This window comes from Aethina tumida, chromosome 1 (genome assembly GCF_024364675.1).
Source record: "Aethina tumida isolate Nest 87 chromosome 1, icAetTumi1.1, whole genome shotgun sequence".
In the NCBI taxonomy this organism is placed as follows: Eukaryota; Metazoa; Arthropoda; class Insecta; order Coleoptera; family Nitidulidae; genus Aethina; species Aethina tumida.
This window is the reverse complement of record NC_065435.1, coordinates 80,039,607-80,060,165: the sequence shown is the minus strand read 5'-3', so window position 1 is coordinate 80,060,165 and position 20,559 is coordinate 80,039,607. Positions and strand designations below refer to the sequence as shown.

Here is a 20,559-nt window from a genome sequence, read left to right as displayed (position 1 = left end):
GTACGGCCTCTGATGCTTCTCGAGTAAGTGTGACCACTGAGCAATTTGTCAACGGAATTCTTTGCATATATTTCACCAAGAGCTTCCTTGAGTCTACTTCCGCCCATTATGTACCCTATGCTTCCAAGAAAAGACATCAGCATATGAAATTCACGTGCTTTAGAGTAGAGGGGTTGATCACAAGTAATCACACACGTTTTTTGACCATGCGACTTAGCAATATGGAGAACACAATGTAAAGTTGTGTAAATAGTGTCTACGTGACTGGTAGGATTAACTTGAGATGTTGAAAAGTTCTTGTTATTTTTAGTGAGCTATTCAAGATAACCATTCTACCCTGGCAGCGATGCAATATCTCTCCACTTTCCATACAGCCGCAAAAAATCAACTCCGTTAATGTTTTTTTCTTTAAATGCTTCATCACGTAAATTTTGGGCATGATGAAAATCGATAATATAAAATGAAAGAAATTTCGGCGTTCGAATCCACATGTTACTGGGAATATAATAAACAGTAGGTTTAGAAAAGAGAAACATACTGATCTAAATCTTGAGTGGTGGTGAAGTAAAAAATTACATAATATATTACAAATATTAAAGCATAGTTAATTTTTTTTTCAATATATAATATATATTAGTGAGTAACTATATTAATTTTTTTGCAGTTTACGGTTGTTTTTTTATTTTTGTTAAAAGATTGTACACTCCTGTATTAATGTATAAATGCACCAGTCTCAAAACTATATAAATGAAATGTTCATTTATATTGTTTAGCCAAATCAGTCAACTACATAGTTACACTAAAAGTGTAGGTACAACTCGACGAAAATTAAAAATAAAAAGATTTATCTTTCAAAAAGGCTCCATAAAAAAATTATGTGATTTTCGTGATTAGACAGCCAGAAAATCATAGTGGGATATGAAAGGCAAAATGGCTGTAAACTCTAATTTTTATATTAAGAATCCTACTGAGCCTATTTTCTTAAATAAAAATGTACCGACGGTATCGTCAATCATCATCATTATTGAAGTAATATGTAGCACTTTTATCTTATAAATCGATCAAACAATCTGTTTATGTAGACAGAGCGTTCGTTTGGTGTGGGGCGACGTCTGAAAATCGTGAACGACGTGCGGGAGGTTTAGTAGACAACTTACGAACTATTAAAATTGAGTCATTTCAACTTTTTTCTTGCCATTTTCAATTTGTTTTCCCCCACATTGCAACATCATCTTCAGTAATGTGTAATTTCGTCACCATCTCTCCATTCAACAACCCCGGTATGTTTAATGTAGCAACGTTTACATTAAAATTGCAAAAAGAAGTCAGTAGGAAGGTGATCTAATCAAGATCTTAATTTATAATTTATATTTTAATACTTGCATTTAAAAGTTACAATTATCAAATATATATTTATCAAGTTGTACAAAAAAATGGACTAGTAATACCATAACATTTTGGCTTTAAAACGAAAACAATTAAAATCGATATAATAAAAATAAATAAGACAATCACAATTAAACAGTCTACAGTTAAAACTATTAACAATTTTTGGAAGAACATAAACTATTCTGAATGGAAGATTTCTTCTAAACATTTGTAACATTCCTCTATAAAGAATAAACTCTTAAAACCATCTATCAGTGATCGCTATATCATTATTGTAGAGCTCGTACAGTTGCCAAAATCTGATCCAACTCGTTTTTATATCCGATCAGTTGAAGTTGTCTCTCAGCGCACTGTTCACAACTTCGATTTGTTACGTTTTTCTGCGCCAAACCGTGAACTATTGCTCTCAATCTGTGTTCCCTTTCTTCGTACCTGGTCTCCAAATAAGCAATCTGAATAACAAAATCAGTTAATAACAGAAACATGTTAGTTCATTGAAAATGTTTACCTTTCTTTGGAGTTCATCTACGTCCCGTTCGTTGGGGAATGAATTGTCAGAAGTTAATCCTAAAAGACGCTTGTTCAAATGGTCTCTTTCCACAGTCACAATTGCAAGTTCTTCTTTACAGCTTGTCAGTTGTTGTTGCAAAGTGGAAATTGAAACTTGTTGCACCTCTAGTTGTTCTCTAAGCGGAGTAATATTCGACATATAATTAGACATTTCGCATTCATGAGCCTCTTGAAGTGTCGTAAGCTAAAAATCAATTTTATTATTTACAATTATTAATAAATCTACACTAATCTATAAAAAAACATACGTCGAATATTCGCTTTTCCTTCAAATTTTGATAATCCTCTTCGGCCCGTCGCAATTGTTTCTGTAGTTTCTCCTTCTCATTCTTCAAAATTCTAACGTCTTCGTCGTAATCGGAATTCGCTTGCGCTAATTTCTCAGGATAACTTCTGAACTCTCTCTTATCGTTCAGACTCCTCAAACTTCCTTCGCGCTCCTTTTGCAATCTCCTATTCGTCTTCCTCAGTTCGTCGATATCTTTTTGCAGTCTGTTTATGACCTTTTCTTTATTACAAAGGTCCGTTTGTAATCCTCTAATGGTAGCAATTAGGTGCGTTTCGGCTTTCACTTCTTGCACTTTTTCATTACGGACTTTGACAGGCACAACTTTTGGTGGTTTGATTGGTATCGGATCGGTTTGTATCTGGATGCTGTGTGATTCTTTTTCAGGAATTTTTTGTTCCTCGTTTGTCGTTTGCGTATAAACATCAAAAGTGTCGACTTTCTTTTTCAACTGCGTTTTTAAATCGCTGACGTGTAACTCCAAATCTTCTATGTGGCTTTCATATTTCAATTTCATTTGGTTGAACTTGTCTTGTATCTCTACGAATATTTTAGACGACTGGTTGTCTCTACTGACAGCCTCTTGTTCCAATAGTTTTATACGATCTTCTAACAATTTCCTTGCGGACAAATTAGAATCAGTTTCGTCCTTTTTGGCTGCAACAATCAGTGCCGAAACTGAATCCGGATGTTTTCTCGCAATAATCCGTTCCATTTCTTTTATTTGTCTATTCAGATCTTGAATGCATTTCGCATCTTTTTCGTTTTGCAGTTTTAAAGACTTGGTTTGCAATTTCTCCGTTTCCAACATTTTATTTAAATTCCCTTCAACGTCTAACAGTTTATCTCTTGTTCTTTGCATCGCGAACAACTCTGTTTTGTATTTGTCCAACATCGAATCCAGTTCGACCATTCTTCTCTCCAGGTTTTTGTTGGAACCGAGCAAATCGTCGTAACTACTTTTTAAATGTTGGTGAGTTTTGTTCAGAGTGTCGATTTGTAACTGCAGAGAAGTGTTAATTTCTTTCGAGTCTTTCAAGTCTTCCAAAGCCCTTTCCAATTCCAAATTGATTGCGGGAGAGGAAATCATTTTTGCATTCAGTGCAGCTCGGGTGTTTTCCAGAAGAAGTTTAGCGTCCTCTAAATCGTCCTGTGAAATTGAAAAGGAGAAAAACAATTATTATTGAGAATTGTTTGTTGATTTTCAGAGAATTTTACTTTCAAACGCCTGACTAACAAACGCATTGTTCTATTATTCCATTTTCTTTTGTGTACTTATGATGGATTCTATAATGTGTGTATTTCTAGTTTAATTGTTAGTTTACAGAAAGTTATTTTCGTTATGGCAGTGACTAATCATTCTGTTGAATTTTTAAACTGTAAAGATAATTTGAAAAATTTATTATTTTTGTCTACCATTTTTTCACATTACATTACTTTAAATCGTTCAAACCGTTTATTGCCAGATTGCCAGAACAACATTCTGCAACATCTCCGATACGTAAGTTCATCTTTTAAACAAAGTTAAAACGAGTTTTCTCAATGGATGTACTATAAATTTTATTCAATTAATCGACATACATATGAAACTTGCAGAGTCCCAGAAGACGACCGACCCAACCAGCGGCGCGCCGTCTCCTAACTGTTTCTTTGCATCAGGAACACATGTCCAATTACTGTTATAACAATTTGATTTGTTATCATTTAAATTCCGCAACATCGAGCATAAAAATCATCATCATAATTAATTCGATATTAATATGAATGAAATCAGGAAGTTCCATAATGGATTATTGTAATTGTATACAAATGAAAATAGTTATTTTGTTTAAAACTCGATTAAATAATATTGTAATATTTAAAAATAAGCCATAAATTGATTCCAAGAGAAGGAACCAGTTATATTTTAGATCATCTTTGCTATTCAGCAAAACGAAATTCGCGAACGGAATCTTCACGTGTCGAAGGCATCCACCCACACGTTCCCACTCTTCCACTCCGCCACACAAACCACGATATAAAACCTCGAAGCGGTTTTCCGTCAGTTTCACATCACTATGAACCGAACGCAGTTCCTGTTCGTCGTGTTCGGCATCGTGCCCGCTCTAGCCTCAGCCAAAGCCTCAGAACCGGTTCATCTTCTCGAATCCGAGGTCAAACCTGGACCACCACAAATTGAGCCGGAGGAAAGAACCATCGAACCGCCCGTCATCACTCTCAGAGACCGGATACGGATCGAGGATGAGGAAGATAATCCGAAAGATGACACAACGAAGGAAGAGCATCTGGGGCAGCAGAGGGTATATTACAACGGTAGTCAATTGTGGAAGGTTAAAGTCGACAACAGAGATAAGATTGAGGTATTGGTCAAGCTGAGGGATGAAAAAGGTCAGTAGTTATTATTTTATTTACATTTACAGAAATATTCACTATCAGGTTTTTTTTACATCGTTTTACAAATTTACAAAACATATTCTAAATTGAAAAGAATATATAAATAAACAATTTTATCAAACCTACAAACAAACAGATGACCAGGCAATTTTGTAGTTTGCATTGCATAATTCTATAAATAATGTATGAAATTAACGGGAAAAACTTCATCAAAAATAATTTTAACACTAATTTACTAGTTAATCAGCAATTATGAGAAAGGTGGATTTCCCTCTGATCAATCAAATACATTATTATACTCATGACTTCTGTCAAGGTTAACTATTACACGTTTAAAAAATAAACGATATTTGTTTATATGTTTCCCGACACTACGAATAATTCATACTTCATACATACATATATATATATATATATATATATATATATATATATATATATATATATATACTTTGTTGTTAAATGATAATAAATACTAATAAAACTGGAACTGAATCGAAAATTTGGGCGCAATTAAAGTGATACATGTATATTGTATAAAACAATTTGTTTCTGTAGTACAACAAGGAAAGTGTTCGACTTTCACCATGGACAATTGGAAATGAAGAACGACACACAGAATAAATTATAACAAAAACGGCGTCGATTAACACAGTTACAATAATCAAAATCAAACATTTGTTCATTTTGGTGATATAATTTCAAAATGTATTGCCGTTAAAAAACCATTAAATTAATTCGATAAATTACAATTTAATTACAGACATCAGCATGTGGGGAGGAAATGTGTCCAGCCTCGACGTCCTCGTGAAGCCGGGTTCCATCCATAAAGTGAACGAAATCTTTAAAGACTACAATTTCAGTTATAAAGTTGTGATCGACGATCTGCAAAAGGCGATCGATGAAGAAAATCCAATCGAAGTGGAACTCGACGATCGTAGAGGTAAAAATGCATTTGATTTCACGGACAACTTGTTGAAACAAACAGTTTCACCGAAATGGTACGAATTCAAGAAAATAATAACTTCGATAACTCGAAGCAAATTGGTTCAGCCCAGGATGAAAATTATGTGTAATTTTTGCTCGTTAACTTGATTTTTTTCCTGGCAAATCATGGTTCGAGTTATTGAAGTTCAAGTAACATCAAACATTGTTGTTTTATTATTATTCATGAACGTGGAGGAGGCGTTTTCGGGTCAAATTCTGTTAGTGTGTCTTGTTATTAAAAATTCACGATAAATCATCGCAGTAGCGGTACTCAAACGAACGGGTACAGTTAAATTTATGCGGGTAATCCATTATCTGAAACGCGCCCAAATTTATTGCGATCTTATTTTAAAATATACATAAATTCGGTACATGCTTAATTTTGTTTATTCAAATGGAATACAACGAATTTTTTTAGAATAAAAATAATCGTAACTTTGGAACCTGTCAATAACATGTAGAAACATTGCAACAAATTAGGAGTAACGGCGAGAATGAATTTTCAGCAAAAAGACTACCAGTTCAAACGATAATGGCGTGGAGAGGCGTAACATCATTAGGCAACAAACTGGAACTTTGGCCCAACGCTAATTGGGGTATTTTTAAAAAAAGCATGTTTCTTTGTGTTTTGTCTAGCATGTTTTTAACCCCCACTACGTATGTGTTTTCGTTTGATTTTATTTATGCACCAGAAACCAATAAAAACATTACAATTTTCCTTAATTAATGAATTAATTATTTTTTTATTATTTTCAGGACACCGACTAACTTGGCAAGCTTATCACAGATTGAACGATATCTACGGTTATATGGATTACCTGGCAGAAACCTATCCAGATTTGTGTTCTGTACAAACCATAGGAAAATCTATTCAGGGACGACCTATTAAAGTCTTAAAAGTGTCTGGTAAAAAGAACACAAAACGTGCCATTTGGGTAACAATCAATCAACGAAATATGTTTAAATTTCTGAATAAATACAATTTGATAGGTGGACGGTGGAATTCATGCTAGGGAATGGATCTCCCCGGCTACTGTCACTTACATCATAAATCAATTTGTTGCAAATTTCGAGTCGGAACCCACGTATATACAAAATACGGATTGGTACTTTGCTCCGGTTCTAAATCCAGATGGTTACGAGTACAGTCACACCGTTGACAGATTGTGGAGAAAGAACAGAAGAAGTGGCGGCCAATGCTCCGGCATCGATCTTAACAGAAACTTCAGGTGAAAAGAAAAACATTTACCCCCGCGAAACAATAACATCGCTTTCCTTTCTAGATATAAATGGGGCGGGAAAGGCGCGTCAAAAAATCCCTGCACTGAAACGTTTGGCGGTTCGAGAGCATTTTCCGAACCAGAGACGGAATCTATTGAACGGTTCATCCTCGGCCTGAATTCCACCACACAGTGGAAAGCGTACATTTCCTTCCACTCGTACGGCCAGTACATCTTGTATCCATGGGGATACGATCGTGTCGTTCCTCCCGATTATCAGGACCTGGATAGAGTCGGACACAAGGCGGCTCAAGTAAGTAAAAAATGTACGTGTGTCGGTGGGTAAAGTTTAACATAAATTTATAGGCCATCAGAAGTGCTGGCGGGCCCCAATATACGGTAGGTGGAGCTGGACGAACACTGTATCCGGCATCCGGTGGTTCTGATGACTGGGCCAAAGGAGTAGTTCGCATGAAATATGCTTATACTATTGAATTAAGAGACAATGGCCGATACGGCTTCGTCTTACCCGCCTCTTACATCCAGCCGACGGCCTGGGAAGCTTTAGCCGCCGTCAAAGTCATCGCCGAAGCCGCCTATGTTGCCTAACTTTTAGGTTTTAAGTTATTTATTGATAAAATAATAATTATTTTTCTGTAGTTGTGGATTTATTTAGCACCTAACAGTTTTTTATCTAACAAATTCTTACCTTGATTCGTTTTACATCATTTCTGAGTTGTTTGTTGTCTTCTTCCAAATTCTTGATTATGTCATCCTTGATTTCTATTTCTTCCTTGTATTTCAAGTACCCCTCATTATTTACTGTAGATTCAGTTGCTTTAGTTTCTCGCTCAAATTTATCAATTATATTGTTATTTTCATTGTTTTGAATGAATATTTGGTTAACAACACCCTCATTTGGATCTTTAACAGTTTTACCCTTGATAGATTCTGACACTTTATCCAGTTCTAGTTCTATTATATTCATCTGTTGTGCTTGATCATTGTTATTAATTGGTGAAGGAGTAGACTCAACTTTGCTTAAATCTAAAAAGTCTTCATTGTAAGAATCACTGTCCGAATCACTCTGCTTACAATTGTCCAATGGTAAAGGACTTAAACTCTTTGGAGTTGGAGTTGAACCATTACTCAATGTATGCAAATCAGAGACATTCTGAGACGTTTTCGATCTTTGACTCAACTGTTCAAAACTTTTTGAACTTTCCATGTAAATTTTTTCAGCTTCTTTCATGATGTCATCAATACTCCTCTCACGTTGACTTGAATTAAAAGGACCTAAAGGACTTTGTGCCGCCACTCTATTAATTTCTTCAATTATACTGCCAACATCCACTTCATCTTTGTCTGTCAACTGAACGTTTTGTTCTTTCTCCAAAAATTCGGCAAGAGAACTTGAAATTTCCAAGTCCAATTTTGGCACTGTCGTTTTGATAGGTGTTTTCGTAGATTTAAGCCACCAAAAATTACTTGCACTTTTCGTTTCCATGCTCCTATCGATCTCGCAACACTTGATGCAAAACGGACAATTTTTTAATTTATAAACGTAAACAAAAATCTTTTTGACATTTGGCAAACACAACAAAGTGCTGACAACTTCACAAAATTTATAGGTAAATGCTTTTATTGAAATTTATATAATTTATTTAATAACTATTATTAAATTGATATAATTTAAATTTTAATTAATTACACACAAAGAACTAATATTTTCTTCACAAAAATGTATAATGCGGTTGGCAATAGCACAGTGCTACCAACGTTCTAATTATTGACAGATGCCTTGTAGTGATAGTTTTGTTCACAAGTTTAAGGTAGATTGTTGTTGTGCGGAAATAGTTTAAGTGTTTTAAATTAGAGAATTGCTGTTCAGAAAAAATGAGCTCAGAAAATACGAAAACGTTCGCGGAAAAGCAGGCAGAACGTATGAAACGTCTCCGCAGTCTGCACACGCTCAGGAACGAAGCACGAAGTCACAACCACAAGGAAGTGATCGCTGAAGATGCACGCAATAAACTTCCAGCGAACTACGAGAGCCGCAAACGGCGTGCAGAATGGGTGTTAAACGACCAGAAGGAACGCGAGGAAGCAACGAAACGCGGCGAAGACTACGACAGGGTGAAACTGTTAGGAATATCAGCTGTGGAAGCAGAAAAACTCGAACGAATGAAGAAGAAAAAGAACCCTGATCAAGGATTTTCAGATTTCGAAGCCGCCAGCGTTCGACAATACAATAGGTATTAATTAGTTCATATTTGTGATTCTCTCTCTCATAATTCATAATCGTCTCTAAATTGTTCTAATATTTTTAGATTGATTAAAAGCCTCCCACTGAAAGACATGGAAAGGTATGAGGAGCAAAAAGAAAAATATGGAGAGGCCTTTTATGCAGGACCAAACACAATAATTCATGGTTTGCATGAAGATAGACCAGAAGCTGTTGATAATTTGGTTAAAAGTGTAGAAGAACAAATTGCAAAACGCAGTAAATATTCAAGAAGAAGGACTCATAATGATGATGCTGATATTGATTATATTAATGAGAGGAATGCGAAGTTTAATAAAAAATTGGACAGATTTTATGGGGAATACACATCTGAGATTAAACAGAATTTGGAAAGGGGAACTGCTGTATAAATATTGGTGTCCTGTACAAAGTTTAGGTGTAAGGTTTATTTATAGTGAGTTCATCAATTACTTTTTTACTCAATAATTTTATGTAAATAGAAATAAAAGTAATCTGTAAATCTATAATGAATAATATATTGTGTATGTATATTAAGAAATGTGAATTTATTAATAATATAACTATGTTATTTGAGAGACTCAATGCGATACTCGAACTAAATATTTGGCGCATTGTTTGATAAGAAACCCTGTACTTTATAGCATGGAAGTGTTTATAATTTGATACTAGGCTTCTTATGAGTGCTGTTACAAGTGGACAAAACACTATTTAATTTTTTATGTTTGATTGTCTTTTGTTAACCTTTATAAAAGTTTAAGCTTATAAAAGACATGGAAAATAGTTTGCATAGAAATAGAAGAAAGATACAGCTGTGAAGTATGGTGTTTTGGCAAATAGTGTCCATTTTTTTTAAAGTGTCAATTATCACTGTAATTGAACCTGATGGTGCAAGTGGGAGTTCAAAGAGATTAAAAAAATCTATGTAATGTTAAATACAAAACACTGATTTTTTTTAATTAAAATAAAAATATTACATAATAATATTGATTGTGTTATGTATTACATATTTTATAGGTTTCAAAATGTTATTTTTTATAAGCAGTGTATTCTACCAGTAGTTTCTTATGTAATATCTAACTTAAATCATAGTTAAATCAACATTTATAATTTTCTATGTATGTATTGTATTTAATCACACACATTTTTTGTGGAAAATCATAGTTCAACTTATCGAAGTTCGACTGTATAATAATTTTTAATAAAAAAATATAAATGCAAATTTTAGATTTATTAATAATATATTTAAAATAAATTACAAAGTAGTTAGTTACAGTCTAGGGCATTAATCTTGGTCCCTGATGTCAACAAAATTGTTAGTTGGATTAAACTGACTGAGGGTTGACTAAAATTTTGACCAATGGCGTATAAAAGCATTTCTTAAAACCTAAACGGTAAATCATTCATCTTGATTTTTAGATGCACCTTTAGAGTATTTAATAAATCAGGCTACCAAGTATTTCGATTGGGAACATAATCGCTTGCGATGCATTTTGAAATTAGTTTTGTATTTATGACTAGCTTAAATAAAATCTTATAATGTTAATAATAAAAGTGTATGTCGTAGATTAGGAAAACATACTTAATAGAAAGCGATTTCGAAGGACCAAAATTATTGTCAGACTGTATTGTCATTATGTACATTTGTCGGCAAGACTAGACTTTTATACAAGAAACAACAAACTAAGTGCTAACAAAATAGATTTACAACTGGCTATCCATAACTTCGCCGGGACTTTCCAAAGCCAATTTTCGTTCTTTGACTGCATTCACCAGGGTGACGTGCGGCCCCAACGGTAAATTCAACCTTCTTAAATCATTTTCCGTGAATAACATTAACGAATCCAGTGTAATTTCTTGTTCTATGAACTTTTGAAGGTGCTCTCCAAGTCCGAAGGCAACTAGAAACCGTTCTAGTGGTCCGTTTGGATTGTCATCTTCACTGTCAGAGTCAGACTCTATTCAAATAAAACGAGATACATTTAGTAACGTTTTGTAACAAAACAAATGTGTATTTACCAGATAGTTCATCGTCGGTTACGTTTCTCGCGGGATAACTTTCTCCCGAATCTAAAGAACTTTCATCAATGCTGTTTATGCCACTGTATAATCCACCAAACGTATTTGTTATGCTTTTCCTACATACAAACAAATTTGTTATCAGCAAAATGTAGCTACGGTTTCATTCTTCTTTACCTGATGACGATGCTTCCCATTCCAGGTCGAATAAAAATGCTTTGCGGTTCCTTCGTGTCCGAATTTGCCAATTCTTGCACGAAATCCGGCTGTGACATCGATCTGATCATTCCATTGCTCGGAGGCGGTGCCGAATTCACGTGCTCCGCCTCATTGAAGACGCCATCCAGTCTGCCTCTTCTGTTTTCTATTGTCCCGCCGTATAAAACTTCCGAATCTCTTCTTATGCCCTTCAAAGATCGCACCGAACGTTTGCCATCTTCGATTTCACTTATCTGGTTTCAAATTGATTAAAATTATTTAAGGATACGATAAATTTCTCTTTTACCTTAAAATCGTCGTCATCGTTATTCAATCCGGCCAATCTGTTGTTTTTATTGGCCAAAATCATTTTTTGAACAGTTCCGATTTGTTTGTTGCCGGAAATGGTGCCGCCTGAGAGTAATTTGCTGAAAGTGTGTCTGGGAGTGACAGTAACTTGTGTTGCCAAATTGGAAGTGGAACCACTCATTTTCATCCTAATCGTTTGCATCATGGACGGTCTGTAGTCTTTGCTCAGCCTTCGTTCTTGTTTCTCGCGTTTCTCTTCTGCCTTTTTCTTGTGGTTGTTGTAGCGTTTCAGCTGTTTCTTTGCATCCTCTTTCGCTCTTTCCTGCAAAGCTTTCATTTTCTTCTTATCGGTCGCTTCTAATTTTGCATGGACTCCGTCCAGAAAACGCAGGATATCGTCTCTATTATTCATGGCAGCAACGTCCTGCGGTGTTCTTCCATCTATGTCGGTGGCGTAGATGTTTGCACCGAAATTTACAAGGAAGGTAACCACCGGATTGTGACCTTGCGATGCCGCCAAATGTAGAGCAGTTTTACCAAAGATGTCCGCTTTATCCGGATCACCACTAAAAACAGACTTTTAAAACATTTATTCGTATAAAATTTAAGATAATGTTTACCCTCGACCACATAAAACTCTAAGTGCTTCCAGATGTCCGTTAAAAGCTGCATATAAAGTAGGGGTCATTTTCTGTTTGTCTCTGCTATTGCAGTCCCTTTTCGTTGCTTCTTTGAGAATTTCGATTTTGCCATCTTTGGCTGCTCTGAAATAATTCAAACGTATATATATATATATCAATACAATGATTGATCACAATAATAATTTAAAATTAAAAATTGATAAGATAAAATACTTAGATGAAATTAACATAGGCTTAAAAAGAATGTTTTAGTAAATTAACTCGAAAACGATTGACAAATGCCATATTAAAACTTCTTATCTATATTGAAGTGGTTATTGAATTTGTGTAGCGATAGATACATATATCTTTTATCTGAAATTATACAGATAGTATATATTATTTTAATTTATTAGTATTATTTTATTTTAAAACTTTAACGGTTATTATTATGTCAATTTTAATGTGGAGCGAATATTGTGATTAATTAAATTTATTGATTGTAAACTAGTTTACAGTAATTATTTCAATTATTATCAATACATAAATTTTTACTATGGTATTAAAGTATAAAATGAATATAAAAGTAGAACAGTTACGATTAGATAAAAATACTGAATTCCCTAGTCGCGAACAATAATAAGAGTATAAACAATAAAAATGAAACACAGCGTAACACTTCCGTAATCGCGACCCAAAACAAATGCAACAAATTCATCTTTACAGACTTACTTGTGAAATCTCTCCGAAGACATTTCTTAGCTGAATTTTTCACTTTTCACAATTTGAAAAATTTTATAAAACTCCTTTTAAAACCGGTACGAAGTGAAGCACGGTACTATATGGTGTTTGATTATATGCGGTACCACGTATCGGACAACCGTTTGTAGTACCTATGTTGCTGCACACCTGGCACCAATTGAACCTGCGCACCTTTTCAGGTGTTTCTGATTAAAATTCTCTTTCGACATACGCAGTGCCCTCTATTTACAATACTCTAAAATATTCATGGTATTTTTCATGGATTTGCTGTTTTAATTTAGGAATCTAGTTTTATAGAAATCTACTAGTTTAACAGTTTAAGTGACATCTATTAATTACATTAGGTACTCAAAATTCGAGTAAATGTCGGTAAATTATTTATTTGTAGATAACGTTTCTTGTTGTAATGCTTGATAATTTTAAATTATTTCAATTAATATTGATATCAATTTGTATTATTTAAAATTAAAATTATTAATGTTTATTGGTGTTGTTTGAACGATTTATTCAAACATTTGTTTGTCGATGTGTGATAAGGAGGCGTGTTCTGCCTACGACTTTCAATTATGTTTTGACCGATTTGTATTAAATGATTGCATTGATTATTTAACCAAAAGATTCATTTTATTTAATTTATTTTAGGATCTTTGAAATTCCTTTAAATGGTTGAATGTGTCTGTGTATGTATTAAAAACTAAAACATGGATATGAATATTTTAACAATATTTGGTATGTTTAAGTATTTCGACAGTTGTTTGTTTGTAAAAAAGTTATGAACTATTATTGCAAACGCAAACAATTTGAAGCACGATTCGAATTTAATTGAAACTCGAGAATCGTGGGTTAAAGATCAAAAGGTTACCGTTTCTAATCATAAATCACGGTCCAAACCGATTATTCCACTTCCATACCTTCGAAAACAATTAATTAAAACAATCCCAATCAATATTTATTACCGTAATTAATAACCGAATCATTAACACATCCCTATGATTTACAACACATAGGTGCCTATAAATCCTTAAGCAAGGATTTGTCATTCTTAAAATCGAATACGTACAAATATTTTCGGTTTTTGTTATTTATCGCGGTACACCAAATCAGGATCACTAACGGACAATAGACCAATGGAAGCGGTAATTGAACGTTTGTTCGGGGTACGCCCATTTCTGGTACCTCTTGGTTCCCACCTCTGTATTTACACCCACTTTTACCATTGGTTCCCTCTTCTTAAATCTTATTATCCTATTGCAAAAACGGTTCCACATGAAAATGTTGTTTGTTTGATAGGAATTTGCAACCAGTCTTATAATTTTAGTAATTCCAAATACATTTTATATTTTTATATCTGAGATTACAATAAAATTATAAAGAAAAAAGTGTGTATGGAAAGAAAAAGGGAGGAAGGAAAAATGTTTAGTTTTGGAATGGTTTTGAGTTCATTTGACAATTAATTAAATGGTACCCGGAGGAAATGGTTGCGGTTTTACGGTATCAGATTGTACGTGCATTATCTAGGATTCGGATCTTTCGGAACGCATCCACCCATTCCCATTATTGTTGTTATTGATAAAATTAAACGATAATGAGACGGACATTAATGCGCTTTCTTATTAACGCCCTCGAATCGTTCGCCTTTTGCCTCACAGACATACACAACCGGCACAGAACCAACATAACCAACCGATCCATCCGCAACCATTATACAAAGTGTGATAATTGGATAATCGCCCGTAATTGATGATCGGACGTAAATTGAAAATTTCTTCTGATCGCATATGTTTATTACGTCACTATTTATACAATGTCTTTTTAAATTATTTATTATAATTATTTAAAATTATGACAGTTACCAAGTTACAGTCATGTTACACAACAATAGAATCACGGATGTCTTTTTAAATGTTGTTTTTGTAGCACATATTGGAATGTTCTCTGTTCTCTGTTCTCTGTTCTCTGTTCTCTGTTCTCTGTTCTCTGTTCTCTGTTCTCTGTTCTCTGTTCTCTGTTCTCTGTTCTCTGTTCTCTGTTCTCTGTTCCCTGTTCCCTGTTTATAAAGTAGAGTTGAGAGTGATTGAAAAAAGCGTTTTCAGTTTGTACGGTTATCATTCGTGTAATCTTTGGTGTTCGGTCTCGAAGAGTTAATAAAAAAAAAAGTGTTTTCGGAACGAGCTTATTGATAGTGAACGAGGTGTTTTCGATACGGATCCGATATAGCAGGAACTCCATCGGGAGGCTGAACCTTCTTCTTCTCACAAGAGATCGTATCGTTTTATTCCTCTTACACGATTCTCTCTCCTCCGTTCTTTTACCGACACTCGCGCGGTCGTTATCTATTACCCGAGTTAAATATTGCGGTGGTGTTGCTGGACTGGCCAATTAATATTTAATAACTAGTATATCATTAAACCTTATTGGGTTTTAATTGGGAGGCCGATTCTTCAATTATTCCCCGCGCGCAGTAATCAAGATTAATGACCTTTGACGCGATCACGATTTCGCGCATGTGAGAAAAAAAAACGACGAAACCGATTGGAAAAAGGTGCGGCAAAACCGCGGCAATTTTCGATCGTAAATAATAAATTGGCCCGGCTTGGACAAAACACCTTTTTCGCAAATAAATTCTCCAAGATTTATCTTTATATCAAAATCATGCATCCTTCACTCTTCGATGAGACAAAGGAAAAATTAAATTTCCCTCTTCTGCAAAATAAAAATGAGAAACAAACGCGGAAATTCATCTTTCGACAATTTCGCGTGATAATTTAACGTCCGCTAGAACCGTAAACTTTAATCGATTTGTTTTACGGCCCGACATATGTTTATTTATTTGTTTCGATGGCACTTTTTCTCGTCTTTCCTCTTATTCTTCGTAATGTGTTCTCGTGTTGGTTGCTCCATAGTCGCATATTGTTCAACATGGCGAAGCGAAGATCGAAAAGAAGGGCTGAAAGGTGTTAAATATGTGAGGTACTTCGGATGTCAAAGGTCGCAGTGGGACATCAATCACTTTATTATGGCTAATAATAGTGGTCAACCGCGAGCGGTTCGTACAAAATCCCCATCTAATCCCGTTTTGTCGGGCACCACATCTATTCCCACACACACATACACATACATACACACATACATCATTTTTATTTATCATTCCTTCTCCTTATCATTTTTTTCTCTTGTATCATTTCAATAATTATAAAGTGGCTGATAAAATGAAAACAAACAAATAAATATATATTTATATTTGTTTGTGTTGGACATTGTGTTGGATTAAATTATATAGCGTACTAATGGTACGTAAACGATAAAAAGTTCAGGCAAATTGAAAACGAATATTTTTTTTTATTTATCATTTTAGAGACGAGCAGAAGTAATGGAAAACAGTATCGTGTTGGGTTCGTAGGTTCTTTGGTGGAAGAAATTTAGTGCCAAATAACTAACAAGTCTGGTGCGCTCGCATCGTTCATATTTGATTATTTTATGGATTTTTCATTTTCCCACCTGGCCAGGCCAGATTAACATGTTCATTTACATTAAATTACCACTTAGCATAATAGTATTATAAATGATTGCCTCTATAAATAAAATAATATGTTATTTTCTTTCTCTCTCTCTCACTCCCTCTCTCTAATCACAAAACTCCAAACTATTGTGTTGTAAATATTATGTGAACGTTAATACGGATCGGTTAGAACGGATCAACTTTAATTAATCAGCCCCAGAAGTGTTTCATTTTCAACCATCAAATATTTATAGCTGTTTAAATTGATTAATTTATTTATATTTATGTTTATATTATTATTTAGAAAATTTGTTTCTATAAATATATTTTGAATACGTTCCTGCTTTTTCTCAGCATGATTATTAATAATACTAACGTCGTTTTATTGTGCGTATCATTTACACATTTTTTTCTTTTGATATTCGCGTGCAAATGTACAGGTTCACGTACATTTTTACGATTATTTACAAAATACACACAGTGCACTACGGGTTGTCCAATATAAATGTCTCCATAAATTCCGCACATTACTTTTCCATTTGATATTGTTTAGAATTTGATGTTGTTTGTTGACTTATGACAAAAATATTGATTCTAATAACTCAAGAATTAAAGAAACACATTATTATTATTATTATTATTATTATTATTATTATTATTATTATTATTATTATTATTATTATTATTATTACTATTATTATTATTATTATTATTATTATTATTATTATTATTATTATTATTATTATTATTATTATTATTTATTGAAAATATTAATTTTTTTTTTCATTTGAAATTTTTGACAACGAGAGTTGGCACCACCATAAACGAAATTATGTTAATCCACTGCAACATTATTATTATAAGTAATTACATGTTCGCGTATTACGTTCCGTTTTTGGATCGGACAGGTGGACGTTTTCGAAAGGTCATAAATTAAAATCTAATTAATTTTACCCTCTTTTTCACTCCGTGATCCAACCTCAACCTTAACTTTTTCCTTTTCGGTTTAAACGATTTCATCAGATTTATTCAAGATAAAAATTGATTCACTGTTATTCGTTCCAACATGATGGCTAATAATTAAAAATTAGATAGATATTTAGTTAATTTACTTAATAGTTAATTTAAAAATTTAGGTTTTTTAGGTTTAGCTTGGTGAGTTGAGAGAATCAATTGTCGATCAGAGCAATCGGAGGGAGACTAGTGAATAACAAAGAGTCAGACGATTCGAATGCGTTTGAGAAAGGATAAAATATGATGGTGTGGTGTGATGTCGTAAGTGTTGTTTTCCGCCGTGAAAAGTCAGTCCATCAATCAAAGTGGATGAACATCGGAGCCGCGATAGGTGTAAATTACACCGTCATTAATAAATCAGGGTCCGGAATAATGACGCCAATATAAATATTGGCTCGGAGCGTTCGACGTCATTAGTCATTAGTCATTAGTCAATTTCGTGTTGGGGAATTTGTCCGTTTTAAAATCGATTTAAGGTTGGTGTAAACCCACCGATTCGGGCCCCCGTTTTCGTCATTGATTGAAATTTCGACTAAAATCACACACGAAACGTCCTTCGATCCTTCGGTTCTTCGGTCGTTCGGTCCTTCGTTAACTTTATGACTTTTCGCCGAACCGTTAACCACTCTGTTTCATTGTATTCTTTTATATATTAATCATTTAATTTCCATTAACTCTTGGGGACCAGTACCACTCCACAAACCAGTGACAGTGGGAAGTTAACGGATACAACCGCAATTCCAATCCTTCCCCAGGAAGAGGAAAATCCGAGTTCTGAACCCAGTCAACACTATCGCTCATATGTTTTGATAGAAATGCACGTTTAAATATTCATATTATTGTCAGTTATGTACTATGTTTGATTAAAACAATATTGCAATATAATTGTTCATTAATATTTGAAAAATATTCAAGGGTCAAAAGTAGGGCAACTATAAAATAAAACAACCTTAAGTACATTTAGTAATTTTGAATTTCTTTGTAGAATTTCTTCAAATTTAACAGTTTTTTTTATATTTTCCGATCAATTTCAAAGGTTTTCCATTGGATTGAGGTCTGGGTTTTGTAATGGTCAAAGCTTTTCACGTACTCCTTGAGAAGCGAACGATTCTTTAACTAACTTAGACGTGTGTTTCGGATCATTGTCGTGCTGGAAGGTTCACCTTAAACTCAAACCTTCGGTAAATGGAAGCATACGATTCTAAAGAATGTCACGATAAACAAAACGATCCATTATCCCGCCTAACTTAACCTGTGGATCCATGCCAAACCTAGAAAAACATCCCCAAACCATGACGCCTCCTCCATCATGATTCATAGTGGGTCTGTTTTAATTGGGTTATACCTTTCATTATGATTTGAATAATTGGAGCCGACTATCATCGGAAAACAAAATTGTTTTCCATTGCCCATCTGTCCAGTCCACATGTTCTCTTGCAAAAAGTAGTCTCGCTGCTTTATAGATTGAAAAAATGTAGTGTTTATTTGCTGGTTTTCTACCACAGAGACCAGCTCCTTTTAGTTTTCGTTTTATGCTACTCACCAACACAGTTCGTTTATTTTTTGATTAATACGGGATGCGCTGATATCGTGATAGTATCGTGAACAATAAGCGTTTTTGTTTTCCTATCCAGTCCTGTTCAGTTCTGTCAGTCTTCCGTTTTCTGCGACTTTTCGGAACTCCTTCCAGTGTATTCCTTCTGTTAAAATTGGAATTCGTCTTCGAAATGCAATTTCACTCTGTTTTTCACCATTCCGGAACTTTTCCATAATTTGTCGTTTAATTTCCCCGGGATAGATTCACCTTGTCGTGGTCCTTGGGCACAGTACCGCTACACAAGCCAATGGTCTTGGATCTTCCTCAGATTGGACTTGTTCTTCCGAAACCAGTTGACAGGGGACTGGCATCTTTGTCAGTCCCGTCTTCTGGTTCAGCATACCCCGTATATGCAAATATACGTTCTTTTCCCCTATGTATGATTTATGTCATACATGGTAAACACTATGGCCATGATCTTCGGATCGGTGCCCGGGGAGGGGTTTTTAAACTTTCCCCTCTTTGTCCCCCAAACAAAAAAAAAAGTCGTTTGTTTGTATTGATGTATTGATAAATGATGGCTTCTAGACTTTAAGGAACAATGTCGAACATTAATTTAAATTAAAAAGAATTGTCTTTTATTAAAATGATTATGTTTTTTAATTTGTTGCTCTTCATATGAGCGATAGTGTATGTCTTTGACACCCATATATAAGTCTTCATATACCGGTTGGAAAGCCTTTGATCCTACTGAATTTTGAGAGAGACATCATGCATGACAAGGACAGTAAAAGATTTCCACTACTGAGCAAATTTGCAAAATTCAATCGGGTCAAACGCTTTTCGGATCGGTACCCGAAGAGGGGTTTTTAGTCGGTGTGAATCCGACATTGTTTCCGAATTCCATCAGGAGTGCGTCTTTTTTAAGATTTTCCCCTCTCTGTTCCAAAGAAAAAAAATATAATAATAATAATAATAATAATTCCATTAACAAAATTATATTAAATAATACATTAATACATAATTATACTTGGAATAGTGTTAAAAACTTAGTAGAATAGTTTCTGTTGTATAAAATGAAATGATGTAATTGAAAGGAATCTGTGAAATTTTATCCGCGTATAAAAATAAAAATTTGAACGATTGTACGGCAGTTCGGTTCGTTCCTAATGAAGAAATTAAGTTTATTGCGCGCTCGGAGCGCGAGCACTGAATTATTGGTCGCGTTCGTTACAGAGTCGGTTCGTGGGTCCGTCGTTCCGTCGTTCCGTCGTTCCGTCGTTCCGTCGTTCCGTCGTTCCGTCGTTCCGACGTTCCGTCGTTCCGTCGTTCAATCGTTCCATCGTTTCGTCCGTCCTAACGTAAACCACAGGCCTTTAACTCTCCGCAACGACTTAATTAACTCTCTTTCTCTTTCTCTTTCTCTTTTTCTTCTCACTCCTCATCTCTCACTTAGACTTGACCACTGCTATTAACTTCGGTCATCGTTCAC

The 20,559-nt window shown here is 34.4% G+C and overlaps 4 protein-coding genes across 5 annotated transcripts; 2 read left to right on the top strand and 2 right to left on the bottom strand.

Annotated features, from left to right (window-relative positions):
• Window positions 1–1,375: 1,375 nt before the first annotated feature.
• Window positions 1,376–8,431, bottom strand: LOC109596972 (centrosomal protein of 162 kDa). The gene is made up of 4 exons (XM_020012584.2): window positions 7,556–8,431; window positions 2,208–3,395; window positions 1,898–2,143; window positions 1,376–1,841 (listed from the first exon to the last, which is right to left on the bottom strand). Exons 1-4 carry the CDS (start codon window positions 8,351–8,353, stop codon window positions 1,659–1,661), a joined length of 2,415 nt encoding a protein of 804 aa, XP_019868143.2. The 5' UTR covers window positions 8,354–8,431; the 3' UTR covers window positions 1,376–1,658.
• LOC109596971 (carboxypeptidase B) lies at window positions 4,276–7,505 on the top strand. 2 transcript variants are annotated; one of them, XM_049968299.1, is made up of 7 exons: window positions 4,276–4,633; window positions 5,403–5,582; window positions 6,133–6,222; window positions 6,383–6,561; window positions 6,617–6,855; window positions 6,910–7,159; window positions 7,213–7,505. In XM_049968299.1, the coding sequence occupies exons 1-7, from the start codon at window positions 4,303–4,305 to the stop codon at window positions 7,453–7,455; spliced, it is 1,512 nt and encodes a 503-aa protein (XP_049824256.1). In that variant the 5' UTR covers window positions 4,276–4,302; the 3' UTR covers window positions 7,456–7,505. The 2 variants fall into 2 exon arrangements, with proteins under 2 accessions (XP_049824256.1, XP_019868142.1); XM_020012583.2 differs by lacking the exon at window positions 6,133–6,222 and having other exon boundaries at window positions 4,278–4,633.
• Window positions 8,432–8,647: 216 nt separating the features above from the next.
• On the top strand, window positions 8,648–9,650 carry LOC109596928 (pre-mRNA-splicing factor Syf2). Its single transcript, XM_020012530.2, has 2 exons — window positions 8,648–9,101; window positions 9,177–9,650. Exons 1-2 carry the CDS (start codon window positions 8,743–8,745, stop codon window positions 9,499–9,501), a joined length of 684 nt encoding a protein of 227 aa, XP_019868089.1. The 5' UTR covers window positions 8,648–8,742; the 3' UTR covers window positions 9,502–9,650.
• A 673-nt stretch (window positions 9,651–10,323) lies between these two features.
• Window positions 10,324–13,155, bottom strand: LOC109596927 (Usher syndrome type-1G protein homolog). The gene is made up of 6 exons (XM_020012529.2): window positions 12,988–13,155; window positions 12,256–12,399; window positions 11,634–12,201; window positions 11,306–11,580; window positions 11,129–11,247; window positions 10,324–11,067 (listed from the first exon to the last, which is right to left on the bottom strand). The coding sequence occupies exons 1-6, from the start codon at window positions 13,008–13,010 to the stop codon at window positions 10,814–10,816; spliced, it is 1,383 nt and encodes a 460-aa protein (XP_019868088.1). The 5' UTR covers window positions 13,011–13,155; the 3' UTR covers window positions 10,324–10,813.
• Between the last annotated feature and the right edge of the window lie 7,404 nt (window positions 13,156–20,559).

Bases quoted from the DNA above. Each gene is read 5' to 3' on its own strand.
- LOC109596972 (XM_020012584.2), bottom strand. From the start codon at position 8,353: ATGGAAACGAAAAGTGCAAGTAATTTTTGGTGGCTTAAATCTACGAAA. The intron at 3,396-7,555 runs GTAAGAATTTGT...TCAATTTCACAG, and splicing joins ATGATGTAAAACGAATCAAG to GACGATTTAGAGGACGCTAA. The intron at 2,144-2,207 runs GTATGTTTTTTT...ATTGATTTTTAG, and splicing joins AGGAAAAGCGAATATTCGAC to CTTACGACACTTCAAGAGGC.
- LOC109596971 (XM_049968299.1), top strand. From the start codon at position 4,303: ATGAACCGAACGCAGTTCCTGTTCGTCGTGTTCGGCATCGTGCCCGCT. The intron at 4,634-5,402 runs GTCAGTAGTTAT...ATTTAATTACAG, and splicing joins CAAGCTGAGGGATGAAAAAG to ACATCAGCATGTGGGGAGGA. The intron at 6,562-6,616 runs GTAACAATCAAT...ACAATTTGATAG, and splicing joins ACACAAAACGTGCCATTTGG to GTGGACGGTGGAATTCATGC.
- LOC109596928 (XM_020012530.2), top strand. From the start codon at position 8,743: ATGAGCTCAGAAAATACGAAAACGTTCGCGGAAAAGCAGGCAGAACGT. The intron at 9,102-9,176 runs GTATTAATTAGT...TAATATTTTTAG, and splicing joins AGCGTTCGACAATACAATAG to ATTGATTAAAAGCCTCCCAC.
- LOC109596927 (XM_020012529.2), bottom strand. From the start codon at position 13,010: ATGTCTTCGGAGAGATTTCACAA. The intron at 11,581-11,633 runs GTAAAAGAGAAA...ATTTGAAACCAG, and splicing joins ACGATGACGACGATTTTAAG to ATAAGTGAAATCGAAGATGG. The intron at 11,248-11,305 runs GTAAAGAAGAAT...GTTTGTATGTAG, and splicing joins ATGGGAAGCATCGTCATCAG to GAAAAGCATAACAAATACGT.